The sequence below is a fragment of the Eublepharis macularius genome, chromosome 4, assembly GCF_028583425.1.
Source record: "Eublepharis macularius isolate TG4126 chromosome 4, MPM_Emac_v1.0, whole genome shotgun sequence".
NCBI classification, from domain to species: Eukaryota; Metazoa; Chordata; class Lepidosauria; order Squamata; family Eublepharidae; genus Eublepharis; species Eublepharis macularius.
This window is the reverse complement of record NC_072793.1, coordinates 125,097,676-125,120,998: the sequence shown is the minus strand read 5'-3', so window position 1 is coordinate 125,120,998 and position 23,323 is coordinate 125,097,676. Positions and strand designations below refer to the sequence as shown.

The window sequence follows — 23,323 nt, the reverse complement described above, 5'->3', positions numbered from 1 at the left end:
GGGGGATCAAAGAGATTCAAAGCCAGGGATCCGGAGGGAGGCTCTCCATTTACATTCCATCTCCTTGGTGCAAGGAACACTGGTAGGAGCAAGTTGCTCTGAGCTGGAACCTGTTTCAGCTGCAGAGAGTCATAGTCACATGTGGGCAGCCTGGCATTTAAAATGGTCTTCATATTAATTCTTGCTGCTTACAAGCCGTCTTGAGGATTGGATTTGATTTTGATCTTGAGGATTTGGATTTGACAACCAGCTCTAAGTCCTTTTGTTCCTGGTCTTTGAACTTTGGAGTTCTGTTAGACTTTCATGGTTTGCCCTGACATCTGTGTTAGGGAACCAAAGCCTGTTAACAATTTTTAGAGTAGATATTTAGCTGTTATTATTCTTTCCTGTACTGCACACTTTTTATATTTGCAATTTTTTTGCACACTTCTTAAAAAAACTTTATTAATTATACTTTGGTGTTATTTGGGTTTTAGCTTATTTGGCTTCAGCTACCAAATAACTGCTTTTGTGGAACTCAATCTGCAGGGATCCTACCTTACAGAGCTGACTTAAAACCCAAAGTGCTGGAAACTCTGTTCTTTGGTCTCTAAGGTTAGAGTTAGCTAGGAGGGACTGGTGATAGCTTGTTATCCTGGGAGGCCTTTGTCCTTCAGAAATGTGCTTTGTCCTTTGAACCCCGCCCCCCTCCTTTTCTGGGCTCCTTGAGTACTTGAGGAGTCCGTGACCGTCAGAAGTCACTTCTCCTACACAAGGCTCATTAAAGTGAATAGATTTGCTCAAGAGTATATTCAAACAGCATCAAATACAGTAAAGCCCCAGTTAAGTAAATCCAAAGTGATATACCAAAAACATTTGATTCAAGGTCTCTCACCTCATTATCTTCCTCATCTGACAGGGTTAAAGAGTCCTTGTCATCTGTTAAAGCAGTTAGAGTGCTCCTGTAGAGATTATTCCTGTGTTAAACACTAGCATAAAACGATTGCATACGTTTTAAATGAAAGACAATGTGTTTATTTATTTTGTTCTATTTCGGGTCCACTCATTTGCATGGGACAAACAGCAGTCTCCTCCCATCCCAGCATTCTCCTGTTTGTACCTTTATTTTGTGTGTGTGTGTGTGTGTGCATATAATCTGACAATCTTCATGTATCTGACCAAGTGGCCCCTGGCTCATAAAAATTTATGCCATGATAAAGGTGTTAGTTTTTAAGGTGCTACAAGACCCAATAGAAAATAAAGTACCCAATACTAATATCTAATTAATGTAATGGGGTCAACTTCAAATGGCCAAAGAGGAGGATTCTTTTGAGGATGGCATGGACGTGAAAAGTGACAGACAACAGCTCTATATTTGTAGTGCAGATAAGGCTTCCATGAGACTCATGCCTGGTAAGTCCCTGCTCTGATGTGCACTGACCATGCCACAATCTTACTGCCTTTGGTAGTTTTCATTTCTTCTAAACTGAGAAAACTAAAGTGCAGCCCTTCATTTGCAAGGCAGGATAAGATATACCTTTGTCTGACTGATGGTTATGGAAACCCCAGTTTGCTTACTTTTTCTTCCCCTGACACTTACGCTTTTCTGCTTTGCTGGGTTTTAAAGTTTTGCCGAGAGAACATTCGGCTTAATCTGACAGAATCTTTTCTTGGCAGACTTATGCTTGGACTCCGAGACAAGCTTTGGTCTGTGGGGCTCAAGTCATAACTGGAACGCAGTATTTTCTGTTTGCTCCTGCTTTGTTGTTCCCGGCCTGAGCATAAGAAGAGCAAAACTCCATGAAGGGTATATATGTATGTTTGGCACTTTTATTTACCAAATAGAGACATCAAGGGGAAACAGGGATCGTGAGAGAGGTTAAAATTTCGCAAAGGGTGAAGAAAATGAATTGGGTTTCTTTTTCAAAACACCAGAATTGATGGAGGTCACACAAGTGATTTAGGAGACACAAAAAGTATTTCTTCACACAATGCCTAATTAACAGGGGGAAATGTGGAATAGCTGGCTTAGGCAACATGGACATATGGTAATGGCTTTTAAAAGGCATTAGACAAGTTCACAGATTAAAAATTTATCACCTTTTTCTGAAATTTTGAAGCCATGGAAATTTAGGGAGAGATTGAAATATAAGCAGTACTTCTTATCAAACCTAAACTTTTTAACTGATTGAGCAATATAATATATATCTATATATATATAATATTAAAAATGCATAATTTATCATTTACTTAGCACAGAAAATTTTACTCTATTCATTTTCCGTAAGAAAAATTGCAAGTATGCCCAGTATTTGAAAAAGAATTGCAAACTGCTGCATCCTCTGCCACCATAGCAATGTATCTTTAATTTTTGAGAAGAAAAAAAGACAGGGGGAAAAATGTAACCCAACAAAAGAAGGGTAGGCGAAAAGTTTGAGACAAAAACAATGCAAAGTATTGCTCCAAAGGTAGTACAAAACAATAAGGAACCTGTAAAAATATACTAAAATAAATAATGCAAAAATGTAGTTAAAAACAGTGTGGTTCAGCATAGGAGTACCATACCATTGTATATTAAAACAAAGAGTTTCCAAATATACAGGTATTATTGTACATTTATCACCATATGAATAGAACCAAAAGCATTTCAACTTAACGCTTCCTCAGTGGTATAGTCTCATGCAATGCACCCCATAAATATAACTATTTGATAACAATGTGCCTGACCATGCACTAAATGAACATAAAGATATTTATAAACAATTGTGGAATGAATTAATTCCAAATCCTCCCATGAAAAAAACATTGAATCCAATGTGGGCAACTCATAGGTAGGTAAAGGTAGTCCCCTGTGCAAGCACCGAGTCATTACTGACCCCATGGGGGGGGGCGTCGCATCACAACGTTTTCTTGGCTGACTTTTTGTTATGGGGTGGTTTGCCATTGCCTTTCCCAGTCATCTACACTTTACCACCAGGAAACTGGGTACTCATTTTACCAACCGCAGAAGGATGGAAGCCTGAGTCAACCTTGAGCTGGCTACCTGAACCCAGCTTCTGCCAGGATTGAACTCAGTTTGAGCAGAGCTTGGGCTGCAGTACTGCAGCTTACCACTCTGCGCCACAGGGCAAATCCTCCTATGAAAACAACATTGAATCCAATGTGGGCAACTCATAGAGATGGTTATAAGTTCTTTTGCCAATGAATCTACTTAGCACAGTCAGGAACATTCAAACAAAACATGGAATGTATAGCCACAGCAGAAAATGAATGCTTGAAGCAATGCTCTGCATTGTTTTTTGTCTCAACGATTTTGATTAACTCCACCCCCATATCTTTAATATCTGTAATTTCTGCCATATGAGAGGTAGGAAAAAATAGGTGTGGAACAAATTCTGTAGTAAACAAAAGAAAGTGTATTATTTGGACAGAAACTCTCAGAGACTCACAATAGGTAGGATTGCTATCAAGTTTGGATGTTAAGCTAAACTTGTAACATTGAAAACATTGGCGTCTTTTAACAATGTATTATCATTAAACACATTAAACATGTATTTATTGTTGACAAAATTATTTACATTTAAAACAAATCTTTTAAATGTATATGAAATCTCTATAGTATAAAAAAATTATTTTTCAGTGCCCCCCCCCCCAACATTTCCTAATATTTCCTCTGGAAAAACTGATCTTTTTCATGCTATGCATTTTCAGTGTGAAAAACCTTGTTAAGAAGCACTTGACTCATTCAAAAAGAGGATATATTTTATTTCAGGCTCCCCACCCCCCACCCCAGTGTTCCTTCAATTTTTTCAGGTTTTCCACTGGAAAAATTGAAAAAAAGTCCTTGGGGAAAAATGATCTCCCCAAATTTCTTCCCCCACCCCTGACCACATCTCTAACTGCTTCATCCCATAAAAGTTCAATAGGACAGTCAGGTTTGGAGGCAGTATAGCTTTAAACACTGGCTACTGGGGATCAAAGAGTGGACTGTCCTTTGCTAGACCTCTTACCTCGGCTTATACTGGGTCCTAATTGGGCAGGTTTGTCATCTTTAACATCAGGAATAACTTTCAGCACTTTTTCTTTCTGCTGCTTTTTTTCATGGCTCTCCTGCCACTCTTTTGGGGACAGCTGGAAGAGGAAGTCCTTGAATACCATGTATTCATGCAAAGTGTCTTCAAATCTGGCTATCTCGCTAGGAGGGAAATGGGTTGGATAAATAAGTTACACAGAGACCTCTAATGGCAAAAATATTCAATTTTTAGATTTCAGGTGTGGGTTTCCACAGAGGACTAGTTGGCAGAATTGAAACATGGCACCCCATTTGTTTGCACTTTGGGCTGAGTCAAAGCCAGGGAAAGGAGTGATACATTTCAGAAGTTGGCAGTCTATCTGCACCAGGAGAGCCTTGTGACCTCACACTATGACTGCTGCCAGGGACGCTTTGTATAATGGCCAACCCAATGGCCAAACCCATTGAAAATGGCACTTGTGTGTGTACATTTTAAATATTGCTAAACAGCAATCATGACCACAGTGTAGAAGATTCAGCTCTTTCCCCTTGCACCATTTTCCTAATTTCAAATCCCCTTCCTCACCCTAGAGTGGATATTTATGCCATAAGAGGAAGCTACGGTCAGTTTCCTCCTAGTAGGTTGGACCGCAGCTCAAAGGTACATGATAAGGTGGGGAAAGGTCTGTCAGGAAGAGTTTAACCCCCTTTCTCACAGTGCTGATCCTAATGGAGTACCCACAATTTTAAAATGTGCTGGTGTCAGTTTTGACCCTGGGATGTATAAACATGGATAAACTAGCATCTCCCTGAAACATAAAGAACCCCTTAATACAGTCGCATTGAGACTTCTTAACCACTGAAATGGTACTGGATAAGCCAACTAGTTGAATCCTCTACCACAAAGCAATTCCATCCATTCATTATACTTGCACGGCAGAATGTGATGTTTAAGGGCAGGTGCTCTGTTGCTAGATATCTGTAGGGCAACCTGATCCACATACTGTAAGCTAAGTAACAAATTGCAGACAAAGTAACAAATGGAAGAATGAAGGTTCCCAACTTGATTTCAAATATAATTTACTCTACCAACTTCTGGTTTTTTTCCAGCTTTTGCTGCTGAATATTCTCTGAGGGCCTATTTGCCAAATATTTGGCATCTGCGTTCAATATCCAATAATATTTTTGGTCAAGATTGTCAAATTTTAACTGTCTGATACTCAATGGCTGGATCTTATAGAGAATTTCTGCAAATGAAAGAGAGTAATTGTTGCTGATTCACACATCTCATTACAGACCTCTGCCCCCCTGCCCCTCTTGTGGGACCCCTTGTTCCCCAGGAACAGTTCTGGGGGGCATTTGGGGCTGTAGCAGGAGGTGGAGAAATGTTCTATAGGATCCAAGCCAGAACCTGGTAGTTGATCTGAAATGTTATTTAATAATTGATAGTACCAATGGCTGGTGCATAACGGTGTATCTGACTTCCAAATATCTTGCCCTCAGGGCACACGTCATATCAAGTTGTTTATTAAGGAATAATAGATCTACTACAGCAGGCCTTCACATTATAGAGGATTCTGGGATGTGTTGAGCGCATGCCATTTTTGTAGGGCGTTTTTAGGCCTCAACTATTGTGAAGTGAATGTGACGCCTGATATTCCCCTGTGACTGCACATTGAAGATGCAGGTTCTTACTAGTCAACTGAACTGACTTTTGAGGAAATTTGTCCATCATTACTGACCTCTTCATTGAGAAACTCTAGAAGCTTTCAGAGAACAAGATTAGATATCAGGATTTCCTAGGCCTAAAGACAATTAGCAAATGTCTGTCCCTATTACATTTGAGAGCTGACATACAACAGTATTTAGTATATGAAAATTGGCCAGCTATGGTATTTTATATATAAAAGCATTTGATAGATAATATGAATAGTAAGTAGCATTTAGCAGCAACAGATTCTGTGATTTTCATATCTGAAGTCTGACAGAATTCAAGGAATTGCGATATGGCAACATAGCTAAAACACTTGAATTTTCATTTTGAGTTAAATATTCTATATAAAAAATTTGAATTTGAATTCATAATTGGTAAATTTGACTAAATATGATTATTTACAGATCCTGGTTTCAGCTCTAGTTATGGGCTAACCCAGCCTAGAAAAAAGTTCCTGTGTAGATCAAGTACAATGATGATTGAGATTCAAAACATGAATTAAACAGATCCATGGAGTGATCTTAAAAGAGATTTTTTTACTAGGAAGAGGGCACAATGCTGCCTTGAGCAAACAGGAAAGACAGGGTACAAATATTTTAATAAATAATAAAAATAAATCACCATCTAATATCCTGGCTTCGTGTATGTGTGTGAAGCACCATCTAGTAGGCTCGCCAGGTGGATTTCAGCCCCAAATAGGCCAATTCTTAAAGAATCAGCCCTGCAGAAAGTGCAGGAGTACTCCTGCTGCAAATGCAATAATGTCACTTCAGAAATGCTGTTATAGTGTGCCAGCCAGGAGCAGATGTGCGCACACAAAGATAGAAGCCATGGGTAAGTACCGCCCCCCTACTCAAGTTGCCAGGGAGGCCTGGCAACCCTACCATCAAGTCGCAGCCAACTTATGGCTATCCTATAAGAGTTTTCAAAGCAAGAGATGAAGAGAGGTGGTTTGCCATAACCTGCCTCTGCATATAACCCTGGACATCCTTGCTGTTCTCCCATCCAAGTACTAATCAGGGCCAGCTTTGCTTAGCTTCTAAGATCGGATGAGAATGGGCTAGCGTGGGCCATCCAGGTCATAGGAGACTGGCTTTAACTGTGTAAAATGCCTGACAATCTGGCTGAGGGAGCCCATCATCGCAAGCTGGGAAAGACCCCCATCTTAAGCCAATTAGTATAAATGTATAATATCAGGAATAATACCAATTAAATCCTCACAGAGTTGTGAGCAAGACTGGAAATTTCTCAGAACTCTTTCATGATAGAGTTCACTTTTTAAAAAACATAAAAAGAAGAGAGAAATTTCATTATGTAGAAAAGCCCAACAGTGTGCAATTTGTAACGCTCGTGATGTTTTTTCTCTCCCTCTCGTTTTATTGGTGTAGTGGTTAAGAGTGGCAGGAGTCTAATCTGGAGAACTGGGTTTGATTCCCTACTCCTCCTCTTGAAACCAGCTGGGTGACCTTGGGTCAGTCACAGCTTCTCAGAGCTCTCTTAGTTCCACCCACCTCACAGGGTAATCGTCATGAGGATAATAATGACACACTTTGTAAACTGCTCTGAGTGGGTGTTAATTTGTCCTGAAGAATGTTGTTGCTGTTGCTGTTATTTCTCTTTTTAAACTGAATATATCCCAAAGAAGAGTTCTTAGGAACTCAAAAACACGTTCAACATTTTGTGACATTTTTAATTGGATCTACCAAAGAAAGTGGGTTTTTTTTTTGTTTCTGTCATTTTTTTAAATTCGATCACCAGCACGGGTATCTGCAGTGTTTGTCTTCTTAACCCCAATAGACCAACAACTATAGGAAGATGTCTCTACAGGTAAGGCCCTTGTACAGCCTGGTAGGCAGGAAAATGGCATTCTGAGGAAATCCCAGCTCTCCTGTAGATGGAAACTGTGGGGAACCATGATTTGTGGCTCTGGCTGGTCTTGAAAGGAGACTGGAAAAGCAATTTAGATTGGAGTGTGTGCAGAACTTATTTAGGTCTGGGGAGTGATGTTGCTTGAGTATTCCTAGTTTCTCTGGGCTTATGGCTGTGCCCTTGCAATTCCTTCTCATCTCCGAAGTAAGGCACTAAATAGATACTTTATGTACCATACATCTTCACTGGCCACAAACTTCAAGGAAACTGACATGCAGCTGCTATCTTGGGTTTTCTCAGGAAAGAGGAACAAAGTCCCTGAAATATAGCACTGATTTGCTGATACAAAGCAAAATTTAGTGCTGATTTTCTGTTACAAAGTAAAATTTCTATTAATGGAACTGAAGGAATGAACAAATAATATAAACCAGTTCCCAATTTTCTCACACCCTCTAGTTTATGAAAACTAGAATTTAAGATGGGTGGGTTGGACTTTATAGATAGAAAGAAGCTTGATTTTCAGTGGCTGAGACACCCACTTCAGTGATGCCATGTAAGTAAGTGACTGACATTCACTACTGTGGGGAAACTTTTAAAAAATGATGAGTGGGAGAGCACTAACTTAACTGTTCTGAACTCCTTAGTGGAACTGTGGGATAAAAATAAGCAAAAGCGTTGCATTCATGAATTCTCTGGGTGACTTGGGCTTGGATCCTAAGCCTTGCTTCTACTTGTGCTGCACCTGTGGCAGAAGAGGTCCTCTGCTGTGGACCGCACTCCTCCAGCACTAGGATCTTTTGCTAACACAAGTCAGGAATCTTTCAATGAGCTGAAAGCGCTGCACAGCAGAGGGCCACCTCCACAAAGAACAAGGTGTGCAAATGGAAGCAAGGCTTCGGATCCCAACCTTGGAATTCCCTGACAGGATTCCACAGTGGTTTGCAAATGTCTTCATGGTTCCTTGCAAAGTAGACATCCACTGGCTCCACACACCCACCAGTCATAGGGATGCCAGCTCCCTTGGGGTCCAAACCAGGAGAGGGGATGTGGTGGGGGGAGTGCCGGTGTCTGCTTAGCTTTCGCTCCAGAGCACTTCTACATCATGCCAGGAATGACATCATTCCCATTGCAAAAATCGACCCCAAAGTGAGTGTTTAGGGAAGATTCTCACTAAATCACCCCAGGTGCAACGCGTCACTTCCAGCCAGGAGAGAGGCAGTACAGGGGTAGCAGGGGGTGGTGGTGGTGGTGGAGGCTGGGGATGGGAGAGGCTGGCAACCCTAACCAGTCATGATGCTGGGCAATTTGCTAATAATCATAATGCTGTGTTATGGAATGTTCCAGCCAAACAATAACCACTGATAACTTTTCTCTCCAGACGTGATATGGATGGGAAACTATTAAAAGCACTACAGATCACCAGGGGTCATTCAGGAAGAGACAACTTCTTGTCTATTTAAGCCTTTCAGGGCTTTAGAGGTAACAAGAAACTCCTGGAAAATCTCAGGGAGCCATGCAATGTACTCCCAGCAACCCACTCTGTAAAACTTCATGTACAGCACATGATAGGCTTGCTGTTGTTGTGTTTTAATAGTTGTTTTGTAAGTCATTTCATTGTTGAAGTTTAGAATTGTGCCCCATTAGGGAGACTGTCATCTGTTGCTGGTGGGCAGACTAAGTCCGTCTATACTGGAAAGGCAGAAAGGAGGGCAGGGAAAAGGAAGAAAGATAGAGGAGAAAGTAGAGCAGGAGCTATCTTAGGGACAGAAGACTAAAACCTGATGGTAAGCACCTACCTTCTGTTGTCTCCTTGCCTGCATCAAGCTACAAAACCATGAACCAATCACACCCACATTATGTAGATCAATACTTCTGGATACAGAGGGGGAGGGGTAAACCCAACCAACCCTGAAACGAGTGATATTATCAGCTACAGTATTTTCTGCACAATTGCTACCTCTGGATGTTCATCATTTGCGCTGTCAGTTCTCGGATCTCAAGTATTTTCTCCAACTTGGCTTTGGTTTCTTTTTCAGCACTGGAGAAGAAAGTACAAGAATAGGTAACTAAAAATTGCTGCAGAAATACTGAGAATAGCATTTGCATAGGCACGAGAGATAAGCGGTGGGATAGAGGTGTAGTTCTCAAAGAAGACAGATCTTTCTAAAAAGACTAGGGCAGATGTGAACTATTTCCTGATGCTTTTCTATACTTGTTGCCCAACTTTCTGATATATGGATGTGTGAAACCCATTTATACAGAGTAAGCCCACTGTTACATCTAACTCATTATTGTCTACTCTGATTGGCAGTGGCTCTCTAGGGTCGCAGGCAGAAAAAAGTCTTGTCCAACATTTGCTACCCAATATCCTTTAGCGGGAGATGCCAAGGATTGAACCTGAGAGTGGGACCACTGGTAGAGGGTAGCTAGTGTGGTGTAGTGGTTAGAGTGTTGGACTAGGATCTGGGAGACCCCAATTTGACTCCCCACTCTGCTATGGAAGCTTGCTGTGTAACCTTGGGCCTGTCACACACTCTCGCTCTTCTTATTTACTCCTGTAATATTGGGCAATCTTTATGGTGCAAACCTTTCTGATCCCCCCTCGTCTCCTCAACAGTCATAAGTGCTGTGTAAGCAGAATCTCGTAGGGACTCTGAATGCAAGATATTTGTCTGTTGCTTCCCACGAGCTGACATTCCCACTAATGCCAAATTTCAGTGTTCAGTATGTAGTGTTACATTTTCAGGGCTTGTGCAGAGTTTCTGTCATTCTCCTTCAGGAACTCATCAAACATGGCAGCATCCTTCTCTAGGTCTTCCTCAGCCTTTTCCAGCTTGGCTTCCTCTTCCACGGCCAGCTTCTCTAGCTTTTGAATTTCATCTTTCTTTACAGTTACAGCATACTGAAATGAGAGAGAGAGAGAGAGAGAAAAGAGGCAAGTCTGTTGATTGATGCAACATGGGACGTTATTCCAGTTGTTCATGATGATGAACTCCACCTTGGTTCATCATGAAGGCTGAAGATCTTAAACACCCAACCACCTTTGTAAAGTCAGAAAGGAAAGAATTGTAAAGCAAGAGTACAGCACTGTTTTTCCCAAAGCTGTATAGGAATTGAATGGCGACAGCAGAACAAATTCCTACAGACTTCTGAATTCCATTCAAATAGATTTTCCTAGAGGCAAAGGTTTTTTGGGGGGAACTGGACTTTTATTTAGTCCTACATCAGCCGTTTTCACACGCCCGTAGCCTCTAGAAAATCATGCAAAACTCACAGCATGAAGCATCTTCCTAGCGTGATTTCCCATCATGATCCCATTTAATGGTGCGATTTCTGACATCATCACACTATTAAACAGGAAATCGCACTAGGAAGACACTTCGTGCCGTGAGTTTTGCGCAATTTTCCAGAGGGTTACGGAGGTGTGTGAAGACGGCCATCTTCCCACCTTGGGGCATTTCTGTTCTTCAGAGATGAAACCCCCCTTCCCCGCCCAGTGTAACTGTAGTACATGGTTTGTTAGAAATATGCTATCTGTGGGAAGAAGGTGAAAGGTAATGCACTTCACATATAGTAACTGTTATTACATTTGAATCAGACAACCCTCCTAAAGCTTCCTGGCATGCAGAAATTCTATCTCCCATTCCTTTAAAATGACCCACATGTGCATGGTGGCATATTATGTGATGGTAAAAGCTGGGGCCAGTGCAGCATAGTCCTGGACCAGGATTGTGGAGACAGAGGTTTTCCCCCCTGCTCAGATATGAAGCTTATTGAGTGGTCTTAATCAGCCTAACCTGCCTTATGGAATTGCTGTAAGGATAAAATGGAATGTGGGAAACCATGTACACCCCTTTTTGCTCCTTGGAAGTATGATACAAATGTTCAGGAAAAGTACGTTGTGCAGGCCTCTCAGAATGCAGGCAGAGGCCACACACCAAAAACTTCCTCTCTTGTCAAAATTTCCCTGCAGGTGGAAAGTTAGTGCCTCTACTTAGTCATTTGAAGGCATTTGTATCTCACCTCAAGGTACTTATGTTTGAGGTTTTCCCTATGCATCCTCCTGACGAAGGAACAGTGACTTTTCCCAGACGGTCAGTTCCCAGACTGTAATGGCTGAACAAACATCTGAGCCCAGTTCTCCCTGGAACATGTGCAATAAACATGTTCACTCCACCATACTATTCTTGCTAGCCTTCTGGAATCAGTTGATAGACAACACTGGGTTGGAATCTGCAGATCTGTTTCACTAACAGCAGCACTTCCTTGGGGAACAAGGAGCCTTCCCCTGGTGCAAGACTGTTGGTGTAACTCTTAACAGATCCCAGGGATCCAACCCATTGTTCTTAAAACCATGAGACTCAAGCATAAGGTTAACCCCTGAAAGGGAAGTGAAATACCTGCAGCAGGAACATTTGCCGTTTCTGATTGATGTAGTCGTATATAGTTTCTCTTTCTACAACCTGGTCTAGTTTAAAAGAGAAGCAAAGCTGTATAAGCAAGAAGTAGAACAAATCACCAAGGAAAATGCAGTGTGGCATTTTGTGCAACGTGTTTCCAACAGGCTTTTAAAAAATCTTTTCACTGAGACTATGAGAGGTAACTGCAATTAGGAGTCAACTGGCGACCTGGGTAACATTCTTAACAGAGTGCACTCTATAAAACTTGGAGAGTGTTGAGAAATTATGGGGGCAAATAGGTCCATGCTGAACTTTAGGAAGCCCCTTCTCTCCACTTGCAATGGCTTCTGACAGCCAGCAGAGGAGATCTGTTTTATATCACCTCACCTCACCTAGAGGATAAAATCCCAGATCCTGGATTTCTCCCCCAAGCCCTCTAAAAGCCAGTTTGGTGTATTGGTTAAGAGTGGCAGGACTCTAATCTGGAGAACCCGGTTTGATTCCCCATTCCTCTGCTTAAAGCCAGCTGGGTGACCTTGGGTCAGTCAAAGCTCTCTCAGAGCTCTCTCAGCCCCACCCACCTCACAGGGTGATTGTTGTGGGGATAATAATAACACACTTTGTAATCTGCTCTGAGTGGGAGTTAAGTTGTCCTGAAGGGCGGTATATAAATTGAATGATCTTCTTCTTCTTCTTCTTCTTCTTCTTCTTCTTCTTATTATTATTATTATTATTATTATTATTATTATTATTATTATTATTATTAAAAAGTGTCAAAAATGAAACAGAAAACCTCACATTAAAGAGTTGGCTGATAGCTATCAGGGACAAGGGCCTTATGTGTTGGAAGTCTGTAAATCATGTGCATGATGTATCATAAATATCTACTTAAGCCAGCATGGTGTAGGGGTCAGAGTGTCAAACTAGGACCTAGGAGACCCAGGTTCAAATCCCCACTCTGCCATGGAAGCGCCCCGGGTGACCTTGGACCAGACACACACTCTCAGCCAATCCTACCTCACAGAGTTGTTGTGAGGATAAAATAGAGGACAGTTAAGAAATGTAAGCCACTTTGGGTCCCCATTGGGGAGAAAGATGGGATATAAAAGAAGTAAAATTAAATTAAAGAAACTTGCCTTGACCAGAGTACTGTTTTCATGTCCCCAATTTTTACCTGTGGCTTAAGAGGAATTTGATGATAACATTGCATACTTGAGGGGAAGCAGCTGATTAAAGATTAAGAATGGCTAGGTTAGACAGTCCCTTCTGGTGCCAATAACTGATCTTTTAGATCCTGTAACTTGCCCTGTTTGTCCCTTGTTGCACTTCCATTTTATCTCAGCCCTAAACTCTCTGGGCAGGGCAGGTCCACTTTTGTGCTTCATTCTGCTTTGACCCTAGTGTTGACAAGGAATGTTAAGACCCTTTCCACATGGTGATCTTCACATGTGCTGGCCACAGCAAAGTCCTGTGAGCTGGTTGTGTAGATCCACAGCAAAACATGTGATTAGACATGGGCTGGTGGCAGCACATGGTGACATAGTGCAGCTGCTACGGCCTGTGGCTTCTGGTGGATCCCACTGCTGCCAACTCCGGACTCACACCTCTCCCCTGGTGCCTGCCTTCACACCCTTCCCCTGCCTGCTTGTGAGAGCTTTGTCCCTTGCACAGCCTGCTTTGTGATGTTTTGTGGGCAAAGGAAGAATGCACAGGCAGATGAGGGCACATAGGTGGGAGGGCGAGAAAGGGGGCTTTGTAGTGGGCTTGGGGGGCTCTGAGCACTCTCTGCCCTGGAACCAGCTCTGAATTAGACACAATCTCAAACTTTCCTACTTGAGTATTTGTGCTGCTATAAAACTGCAAGCCAAGACTTGCATAAATACTGGATACACTCATAGCAAGGCATTGTGTGAATAGGTCTGTATTTCCAAAGGATTTATGACTTACAAGTGGTGGGGCGGGGGTGATGCTTTGATAAGCTTTCTGTGCCCATTACTGTGAAATAAAAGCCAAGGTGCTCACCAGCATATGAGAAGGCAGAACTATAGACTGGAGATGTGGTCAAGCAAATGTTACACTTGTGCCCTACAGATAGGATTGCCAGGTGTCCAGTTTTCACCTGGACAGTCTAGGGGTTTTTAGACTGTCCAGGGAAAACATAACTAAAAAAAGTATACCTTGCCTGTCCAACCCACCTGGCTAGTGTGCCCCCTGTGCACGTACCACCAATGCAGCTGCTGAGGGAGTGTGTGGCCAGCTCAGCCCAGCCTCCTGTGCACCACTGTCAGGGGTGGGGGAGTGAGCAGCCAGACAGCCCACCCATCCTCCTACATGCCGCTGGAGGTGGGAGTTGGAGTATGTGGCCAGCCAGCCCACTCAGCCTCTGGCACACTGCTGGGGGAGTAAGCAGCCAGCCTGGCCACCCAGATTCCTGCATGGAGCCACCCAGGAGTGGCTGGCTAGCTCACCTGCTCTGAAGTCAGGCAGCATGATGACATCATACTGGTAGTCATGTCATTGAGCCAGGGGCTGGGAGCACACACACATGAAGAACATTACTAAGGCAAATACTTGCCCCCCGCCCCCCTCTCCCCAGGGTCCAGTATTTTTCCAGACCTTGTCTAGCAAACCTATTTGCAGATACTGCTTTTTTCTGCCCTCAGTAAGAATACACCAGGACCTCATTGGTTAGAGTGTCACACCAGGATCTGGGAGACTCAGGTTTAAATCCTCACTATGCCATGAAAGTTCACTGGATGACCTGGGGCTGGTCACTCTCTCGCTCAGCCTAACCTGCCTCAGGGTTGCTGTGTGGATAAAATGGAGGAGGAGTATACAGCGCATCTTGAGCTCCTGGAAGGAAGGGGAGGATGAAAATGTACTCAATAAATAAATAACATGAATTTGCAATCGGTCACATGCTGGAAGATAGTCTTGCCACCAAAGCAGCCAAGAAGAGAGATCAGCAGTGAAGATCTGAGCGCTCTCAACATCTTTCTTTCTCCTTAAAAACAGTTCCTCCTGAGGGTGATTGTGGAATTTGCATTGAGATTGCAGGGCCAGTTAAACCTTTCCCCTCCTAGGCTACTTGCCAGATAAAATTCTCTCCCTTCCTCCCTCTCTCTCTCGCACACGCACACACAACACACAATATACCCAACTAGCTATTAATCCTGGAAAAGAAAAGATTCACAGCCTTTTAAAAAGTAAATTAACATAAGGGCCAAGTTAAATGTGATGGGGCATTGACATCAGTGCAAAGAAAGTGGTATATGAAGGGGAGCAGGATGTAGCTCCTTCAACTGCACATTCCAGTGTTCTGTTTAAAAACAGACCCCAATCTCTTTTTTAAACATGAATGGGTGGATTTAGGCATAAATACACAAGGATTTCCCCCTGCATTTTTTTATATTTTTCTGCCTGTTTTCTTGGGTTGCCAAATTCCTCCCTTTGCTCTTTCTGAAAGTGAGAATGTTAATAGCCAGTAAAATGTAGCTGCTTCCTTCCCTCCATCCGCAGTTTGGCAGAGGGGAAATCTTGGTTGAGGAGTACAATCCCTGAGAATTTCGTCCCAATTGAATGGGATAAAATAGTTGCTGCCAGAAATCTGTTTTCCATTGAAACCAATGGACGTGAAACCTGCATTGAACAACTAAATGGATCGCTTTAAATGCTGAATTTAACAAAACTGGATCAAATCTGTAAAGGGTTGTGTGTGTGTGTGTGTGTGTACGGGAGGTGGGTGGGTGAACAACTATATATATAGTAAGACTTCACTGCTGTTTGCCATGCTGAAGAAAACCCCAGAATTCCAATTTTGTATGGGAAACTGGGAATGATGCCTTTACCACACGGGAGCACTTTAACAAAACAATTTCTCACTGTGATAATTTTGCCGCATAAAACAATGGAGGGGGAGAGAGTTTGTTTGATGAAACTGTTTTGGCGGGAAATAAGAGAGGAGTCCAGTTTGGCTCACATCAAATTCAAACTGAGGCACAGTAATGGAACGAATATGTGCTACTCTTGCCACACATTGAGATATGAGTCCAGTGGCACCTTAGAGACCAACAAGATTTTCAGCTGTAAGCTTTTGAGAGTCAGAGCTCCCTTCTTCAGACCCCTTCTATTTTTCTACTGAAGACCAATATGGCTACTCACCTAAAACTATCCTGTCACACACACTGGCTTCAGGTTAGCATCTAATCCACTTCTGTTTGCATGCCAATTCCAAGCTCTGAAGCCAAGTTCTTCCCCAGCCCTGTTATATGTGACACATTTCCCCCTCTCCTTTCTCTTAAACCAGAAATAGGGGGAAACTGCTCAAAATTACCCCCTCAAAACTACTTTTCTATTGGTGGTAGAATGCAGGTATCTTTCCCCCCAAAGACAGAAAAACAGGTTGGGGACACAGGTAGGTTTGAGTGGAAAAACAACTCATACTCTTCCCCTGAGGATCCCTCACTAAATACCGCACACTCCCGCCACTGCTTGTCATGTACACAAATGAATCTCAGGGAAAGCATACATTTGGGATGGACTATGGCTCAGAAGCAGAGCATTTACTTTTGCAGGCAAAAGGTCCCAGGTTCAATCTTCCACATCTCCACTTCAAAGGATTGGGAAAGACCTCTGTCCAAGAAACCCTGGAGTGCAGCTGCTAGAGCAGATAAAAGCTAATCTTGCTAGACCAAGGGTCTGACAAGTGTCAGGCTGCTTCAGGTGTGTCTCCTGTTACAGACAGATTTCAGCTGGAGGCCCTTTCAACTAGGAATCACCAGAAACTGGACCTGGAAGCTTATCCTGAGCTTTGTTCCCTCTCTGTGGGTCTTGTAAAAAGATCCCTACCTTTAGTGACAGCAATCTTCCATGAGATGCTTTCCCGGAGAGCTTTCAGCCGTTCAGCTTCTGCTGCAAACTCTTTGTCTTCAGCTTCCTCTTCCATCTGGATTTGTCTTTTGAACCCAGTTTGTTTTGCACCCATCATAGTAGAGCAAGTCATTTTCTCATGGACCTTCAGTGTCTTCCTTCGTTCCCGTTCCTAGAGGCAATATGACAGTTAGGGCTAAACTGCATACAACATTATGGGAGGTCTTCAATCACAATCTCTTGTGGATTTAAAAAAAAATAAAGCTAACAGCAGCCCTACAGGAGATGGCAATTTAGATCAGGGTCATGATGCAAGAAAACAGAGTATTGAACCCCTTTCCCAATGCCAAATGCCCCGGCCACTGAAGCTATCATACCCCAGTACTAATTGGGCTAATACTTCCATCCAGTTTTTAGTGACTACAAAGTTTACTTTAGACTAAAAACATATTTCACCAGTTTAAACGGGGAGATTGTGCTATGGAGGCTGACTGGTGGACCTGTATAGATGTACACACAGCAAAAATCAGGAGTAGCTGCCCATATTCTTTTACTATCCATTTTGGCTATGGAATATGTTCATTGCATGATGATGATGATGATGATGATGATGATGATGATGATGATGATGACATTCGATTTATATACCACCCTTCAGACATCTTAATGTCCACTCAGAGCAGTTTACAAAGTATGTTATTATTATCCCCACAACAATCACCCTGTGAGGTGGGTGGGGCTGAAAGAGCTCTGAGAGAGTTGTTAATGACCCAAGGTCACCCAGTTGGCTTCAAGTGGAGGAATGGGAAATCAAACCCAGTTCTCCATTTTAGAGTCCAGCCGCTCTAAACCACTATACGAAACTGGCTCTGGTACTGGTTCTGATGTTATATCCACATAGTAGCTTGATTCAATGCCAGTCTTATTTATGCAAATATAACCAAAGTTTCCTAATAATAACCGTTCATGGAAATATATGCACTTTATGATACTTATGCTCACAATGGTCTTAAGAAGGTAGACCATTAGTGTTTCCATCTCAAAGGTTGAAAGAAATGTGGTTTGCATCATGATCTCTGGAGAGCCAGTGAATTACAGGGGTTGTAATTAGAGATGGGCACAATCTGTATTACGATAAAAAAACCCCATGATAATGGCGTTCACGCAATTGGGACTTGGTGGATCGTTGTCTTCCACGGCAAACGATCCAGCGGTCGGGAGGGGGCTGGACCGGGGCTGGACGGGGTGATCGTGATAGGATTGGGAAGCTAGACATTCAGGCATCAACAATCTATTCCCCTGGCAACGAAGGCAGGGGAATGCCTGAGCTCTGTTTGAAACTTGATAATATTTCCCCTAGCCAGGAAAAGCAAACAGTTGTGAGTGAAAAGGTGGCTTCCTGAGAAAAATATAAGCAAAGTGATTTGGAGAGGACGGGGTTAAGACTTAAGAGAGAGAGAAAACAAGAGAGCCGCTTTGAGCGCGGCTATCAGCAGAAGCTGTTTTGCGCTCCTCTCCTGAGTTCATTCAGTGCATTGAAAGAGTTAACAACACTGAGAAGAGATCTCTCCTCCTGACTGAGTTCATTCAGTGCGTTTTGGAAGACTGGCTGCTTGCTTTTAAAATCGGGTGGGGAGGATTCTATCCCTGCTTTTTTTAAAAAGCTGGTTGAGGCAGGGACGGGTTAAAAACTTCCCCCCCTCTGCTCTAAGTGCGTGCGTGTGTGTGCGTGTGTGAGAAAACGTTCCCTCCCTGAGGGGAGGCGGCTCGTTGCCGGGTTAAAAACTCCCCCCCCCGCTCTAAGTGTGTGTGTGTGTGTGTGTGAAAACGTCCCCTACCTGAGGGGAGGCGGCTCATCGCCGGGTTAAAAACTCCCCCCCCTCTGCTCTAAGTGTGTGTGTGTGTGGGGGGGTGCCCCTCCGCTTTGGCCTCCCCGATCCCAGATCCCAGATCAGAAACGGGACTTGATTGGAGTGAATCGGAGATCTGGGGTCGTTACCAGCGCAGATCCACGATTAGCTTGATCGGTATTTTTTTTTGGATCGTGCCCATGTCTAGTTGTGATGTCAGATTAGGGTCTGCGAGACCCAGTTTGAATCCCTACTCTGCCACAGAAACTCACTGGGTGACTTTGGACCAATCACAAACACTTAGTCTAACCTAATTTAGAGAGTGGTAGTTGTGAGGATAAAATAGAGGGGAGAACAATATCAGCAACTTTGTGTCCCGATTGGGGGAAAACATGGGGTATAAATATATAAATAAGTATCCAGCAGGTGTGTGGCCTATTGAATCCACTATTTCTAAGACCAACACTTCTATCATCAGGCTATGCCCACTGTATTCATTTCTGTTACAGTGATAAACATTTTCACAGTCACCATCACATCACCTTGTAGTGACAATTCAAAGCTAATACTTTCCATATAAGTAGCCATGTCAAGTTGTTATCAAAATGTTTTAAATAAATAGATAAATAATAAAAAGAGAGTCTTGTGAACTGCTAAACTGATAGTTCAATCTTAATCAGAGTTGCAGCCTTCTAAATCCATGGAGGTCAATGGGAGCATAAGAGTGTAATTCTGCAATTTTCTTCTGCCTCATCAGGGTAGCACTCCTGCTCACTGAGGATTTGATCCACAAAACGTGAGCAGCAAGGGAAATGTCATTCTGCTTGTGCAAGCAATAGCAGAAAGGCTGCAACAGTATGCAACACTACAACATAATTTTTAACAAAATAACAATGTTCCTATGGAGCACGTTGTTTGTGTGATTTTATTTAATCTGCTTTGGAAACTATCAGAAGAAATACCTTGTTCTATGTCTTGTCTTGCACACACAGAAAAGACAGTTGGGATACAATCACTTTCCTATGGTACAAGCAGACACCAAGGGAGAAATTTCTGCAATTCTGCAAGCATGTGGACATCTTCTGTCAGATCCAACTGACTTGTCATTTGTGGGGAATTTTGCTTGTGTGTGTATGCGTGTGGCACGTCTCTTATGATGATTTCTACGTACCAATTTTGCTTTTTCTTTCTGTTTGTCTCGCAATAAGAAGATATCAACATCTGAAGGGATTTTGAAAGGGTTTTTATCAAACACCACTTCTGTAACCGTTGGACTTTCTGCAAGAAACATGATGTAGGTAGCAGGGTATCACTACAGGAAACTACAGGAACAGTTATGACAATGGATGATGCTCTGATCTGAGTCCACATGCACTCACTTCTCAGCTGAAAACTGCAACACCAGTGAGGATCTTATCTGGCATAGCCATCACAAAGTAGACTGATGTCTTACCTGTACCTGAAAGATCCTACTTTAATTGTAGGGCTGTGATACTGTGCAGCATTCCGCCAGTTTAAGCCTCTTGATTTCAGTGGACCCAGACTGGAATGGTTCTCCATAGGGCTGCACTGTCAGTTGCTTAACTAGTTAGTTTCAATCAATTAAAAAATCTTTTGGTTGATGAAAAATATGCCCCCTGTTAATGAGGCAGCAGATTTTTTTAACAAGCAGGTTTTTTTTAATACAACTGCTTACAAAAACATCAGGTGTGGGTGCTGTCTTAGAAGAGGCATTCCTCCTCCTCTAGTATACAAGAGGCAAAGGGCTGGATCCTGCGACTCCCTTTCACCAAGTCTTCCTCTGACAGAGAAAGACATCCTTTGACGAAGAAAGACGTTCCCACATCAGAGGAAGTCTCTCTCCACTAGGCAAAGTGATTGTCCTTTGAAGGGAGACCTTGCAGAAGAGTCTTGGGATCCAACCCAATACCGCATCTAAGATGGTAACTGCTATGACACACGTACAACATACGGAAGCAAAAGACAATGCTTTCTTCTTCCGAACTTGCTATGAAGATTTAATTAATCAATAAAATGAATATGATTAAACTGGATGAGATTTGTTTGGGGACCAGTAAGTGTATTCGATTTGTTCTTTTGCTTGAGACTGCCTAAACCTGGTGTCTAAGCTCTCTTTGCTGTCCTTGAATGTGACTGTTGCCCTGTCTTTCCTCAAATTCTATGTAACTGAGATCTGTGTTAATTACATGGAGCTCATACATCAGTTGATATCACAGTATCCCTATTTTACATTTTCTAGCACCAAGATTAATACTCAGAGTGGAAAATGCCTGTCTAATAGAGTAATAATAGTTCGAATCGTGACTGACACTATTTTCTTCTGGTATTTACATTGGGGTCTTTCATTTCCTGCTTGCCTTGTATCAGAATGAAACCACACACACACACACACACACACACACACACACACACACACACACACACACACACACACACACACACACACACACACACACACACACACACACACCATTCTCATGTTATACTTTACAGATTATTTCCAATAGTTCTTTTAATTATTCCAAGAGAAAAATTAACATAGATATTGAAAAAAAAAGGAGTGAGTCCATTCCTCCTCCCACACAAGTACACAACTTGTGCCCTCCTTGCACAACACTTTTATGCCATAATGGAGAGTTACTACCAGCACATGGTATTTGGGGTTAGGCTGCAGTTCTACTGCCAGTACAAGAATACAGCATTAAACGTGCTGTTGTTCCAGAGTGAGGACTCCTAAGATTGCTGTTATGGACTTCATACACAGAGCTCTCATAGGTTATGGTATTACGCGGAAAGGATGTGGCTCAGTGATGGATCATCTGCTTTGCATGCAGAAGGTCCCAGGTTCAGTCCTCAGCATCTCCAGTTAAAAAGATCAGATGGTAGGTAATGTGAGAGACCTCTATGTGAGGAGACCCCGGAGAGCTATTACTGGTCAGATGAGACAAAACTGGCCTAGATAGGCCAATAGTCTGGCTCAGGCTTAGGCAGATTTGTGTGTTGCTGGCTCACAATGATTCAGAATAACAAGAGTAAATCTGTTACTTTTGACTAATCAGATGGTCACCTGCAGGAGAAAAGTATTTCTGTATGGCTAAATTTATGCTAGGTGATGGGATAGACACAATATAGATACAAGGAATATATGTATAATCAACCATTTCAAACCTTTTGGGTTTAATGGAAACCTTTCACAATTCCAAGAACATTTGATAGGCTCCTCTATAACTTCTCTTCTAGTTGACAAGTGGCCATCTCTTCCTCCATTGCATGTATACTCTGAGTAGGGGTAGATTGGCCATTTAGCTTACAGGGAAATTTTTTGGTAGGCCACTGACTGAGAGGTCCACTGGAAGCCAAGTTTAAGCACAGCCAAGCCGCAGCAACTCTGCCAGTGCTTCAGGGGCCATTTGGCTCAGATTACTGGCAAGAGTAATGTGTCAGCTCACTTGTCGTCTCCTGTCCCTGCTGTCAGTTTGAAGGAGAAAGCAGTGAATGAGCTAATGTCCATTGCTGGCACTGTTGACCTGAGTAGTCCCTGCAGCAGTGGCTTGTAGTGCCACAATAGCCGCTCAGCTTGGCATGTTCCAAAGCCATTTTCACTTTCTAGTCAGCTCCCAACTCTGAGATCTCTCCTAGTGAAACCACCAGCCAAATGGATTGATTAAAGACTGGGTGAAAGTTGCATCAGTGGGCAAGAGAGAGGGAAGTGAACCACAAAAAACTGAAAGTATGTCTTACCTGATTTTGAATCTGTGCCAGTCCCAGACTTCACTGAAGGAATGGTAAACACATCCCCCACTTGCTGAGATGAAGACTTTTCCCCTGGTCCAATAAAGATCAAATCCGGCTCTTAGTCATCCATATCAGGAATTAAAAATAAGCGATGGAGCAATGGTGCTCGAGATTGGGGTTCAAAGACTCAAGACCCAGGAACTGCCTCCACCCAAGGGCTGAACTTAAAGAGATGCTAAGAAAATCCACAAACAATTCTTACAAGCATTTTGTATTAATGAAAGCCATGGAAGGGAGAAGGGAAGGGAAAACCTCCCGGTTTTCCAGACCTGCTGACTGCTCTGCCAGAGTAGATGTGCAGGTTGCCAGTATGTTTCTCCTATTGGGTAAAAGAGCAGCTCTAGGGAGGAAACGGCTAAACCTCCTTCCACTGCACTGGAGCTGTGATCAAAATTAGCCTTCTGCCTGCTCCTGCAGCTGTTTACCAAACAGAAGGCTCTCCCAGCCTTCTCTAGTTTGGCCCTCAGAGAAGTGCTTTTGAATGTCCTTTTGGCTTTCAAAATGCGCTCCCAGACAGCCCTGGAAGACAAAGCAGGACAACTTCTACTTCTCAAACCAGAGCTGGTTCAGAAGATTTAGCAAATTTTTATCAGGCAGTGTTCAGATTTTTATCAAGGAAACCTAATAGCAAAACTTAAGCCCTTAGCAATTGGTTTTTACTGCATCCATTGCATCTACTATACTGTGCTGGTGGATTCTTGGCCTCCACCCAAGCTTCCCCTACACTGGGATTTCTCCCTTCTTGTTCACAGGTATTTGCATTGGGCTCAAGCATTTAGCACGAGGCCTGCGCTGGATGTGCGAGCTGAAGGAT

The 23,323-nt window shown here is 42.8% G+C and overlaps 1 protein-coding gene across 3 annotated transcripts in view; it reads right to left on the bottom strand.

Moving 5' to 3' along the window:
• CFAP100 (cilia and flagella associated protein 100) overlaps window positions 1–23,323 on the bottom strand; it is a 39,564-nt gene that overhangs the window by 10,000 nt on the left and 6,241 nt on the right. For 2 of the 3 annotated variants that reach the window (XM_054977247.1, XM_054977246.1), the window contains 9 exons: window positions 22,456–22,539; window positions 19,865–19,971; window positions 16,823–17,015; window positions 11,975–12,042; window positions 10,313–10,476; window positions 9,532–9,612; window positions 3,990–4,174; window positions 1,580–1,754; window positions 875–941 (listed from right to left, as the gene is read on the bottom strand). In XM_054977247.1, coding sequence (XP_054833222.1) covers window positions 875–941; window positions 1,580–1,754; window positions 3,990–4,174; window positions 9,532–9,612; window positions 10,313–10,476; window positions 11,975–12,042; window positions 16,823–17,015; window positions 19,865–19,971; window positions 22,456–22,539 — 1,124 coding nt within the window. Of the gene's footprint in view, window positions 1–874; window positions 942–1,579; window positions 1,755–3,989; window positions 4,175–9,531; window positions 9,613–10,312; window positions 10,477–11,974; window positions 12,043–16,822; window positions 17,016–19,864; window positions 20,006–22,455; window positions 22,540–23,323 lie in introns of those variants that run through there. The other variant, XM_054977248.1, reaches the window with a different exon arrangement.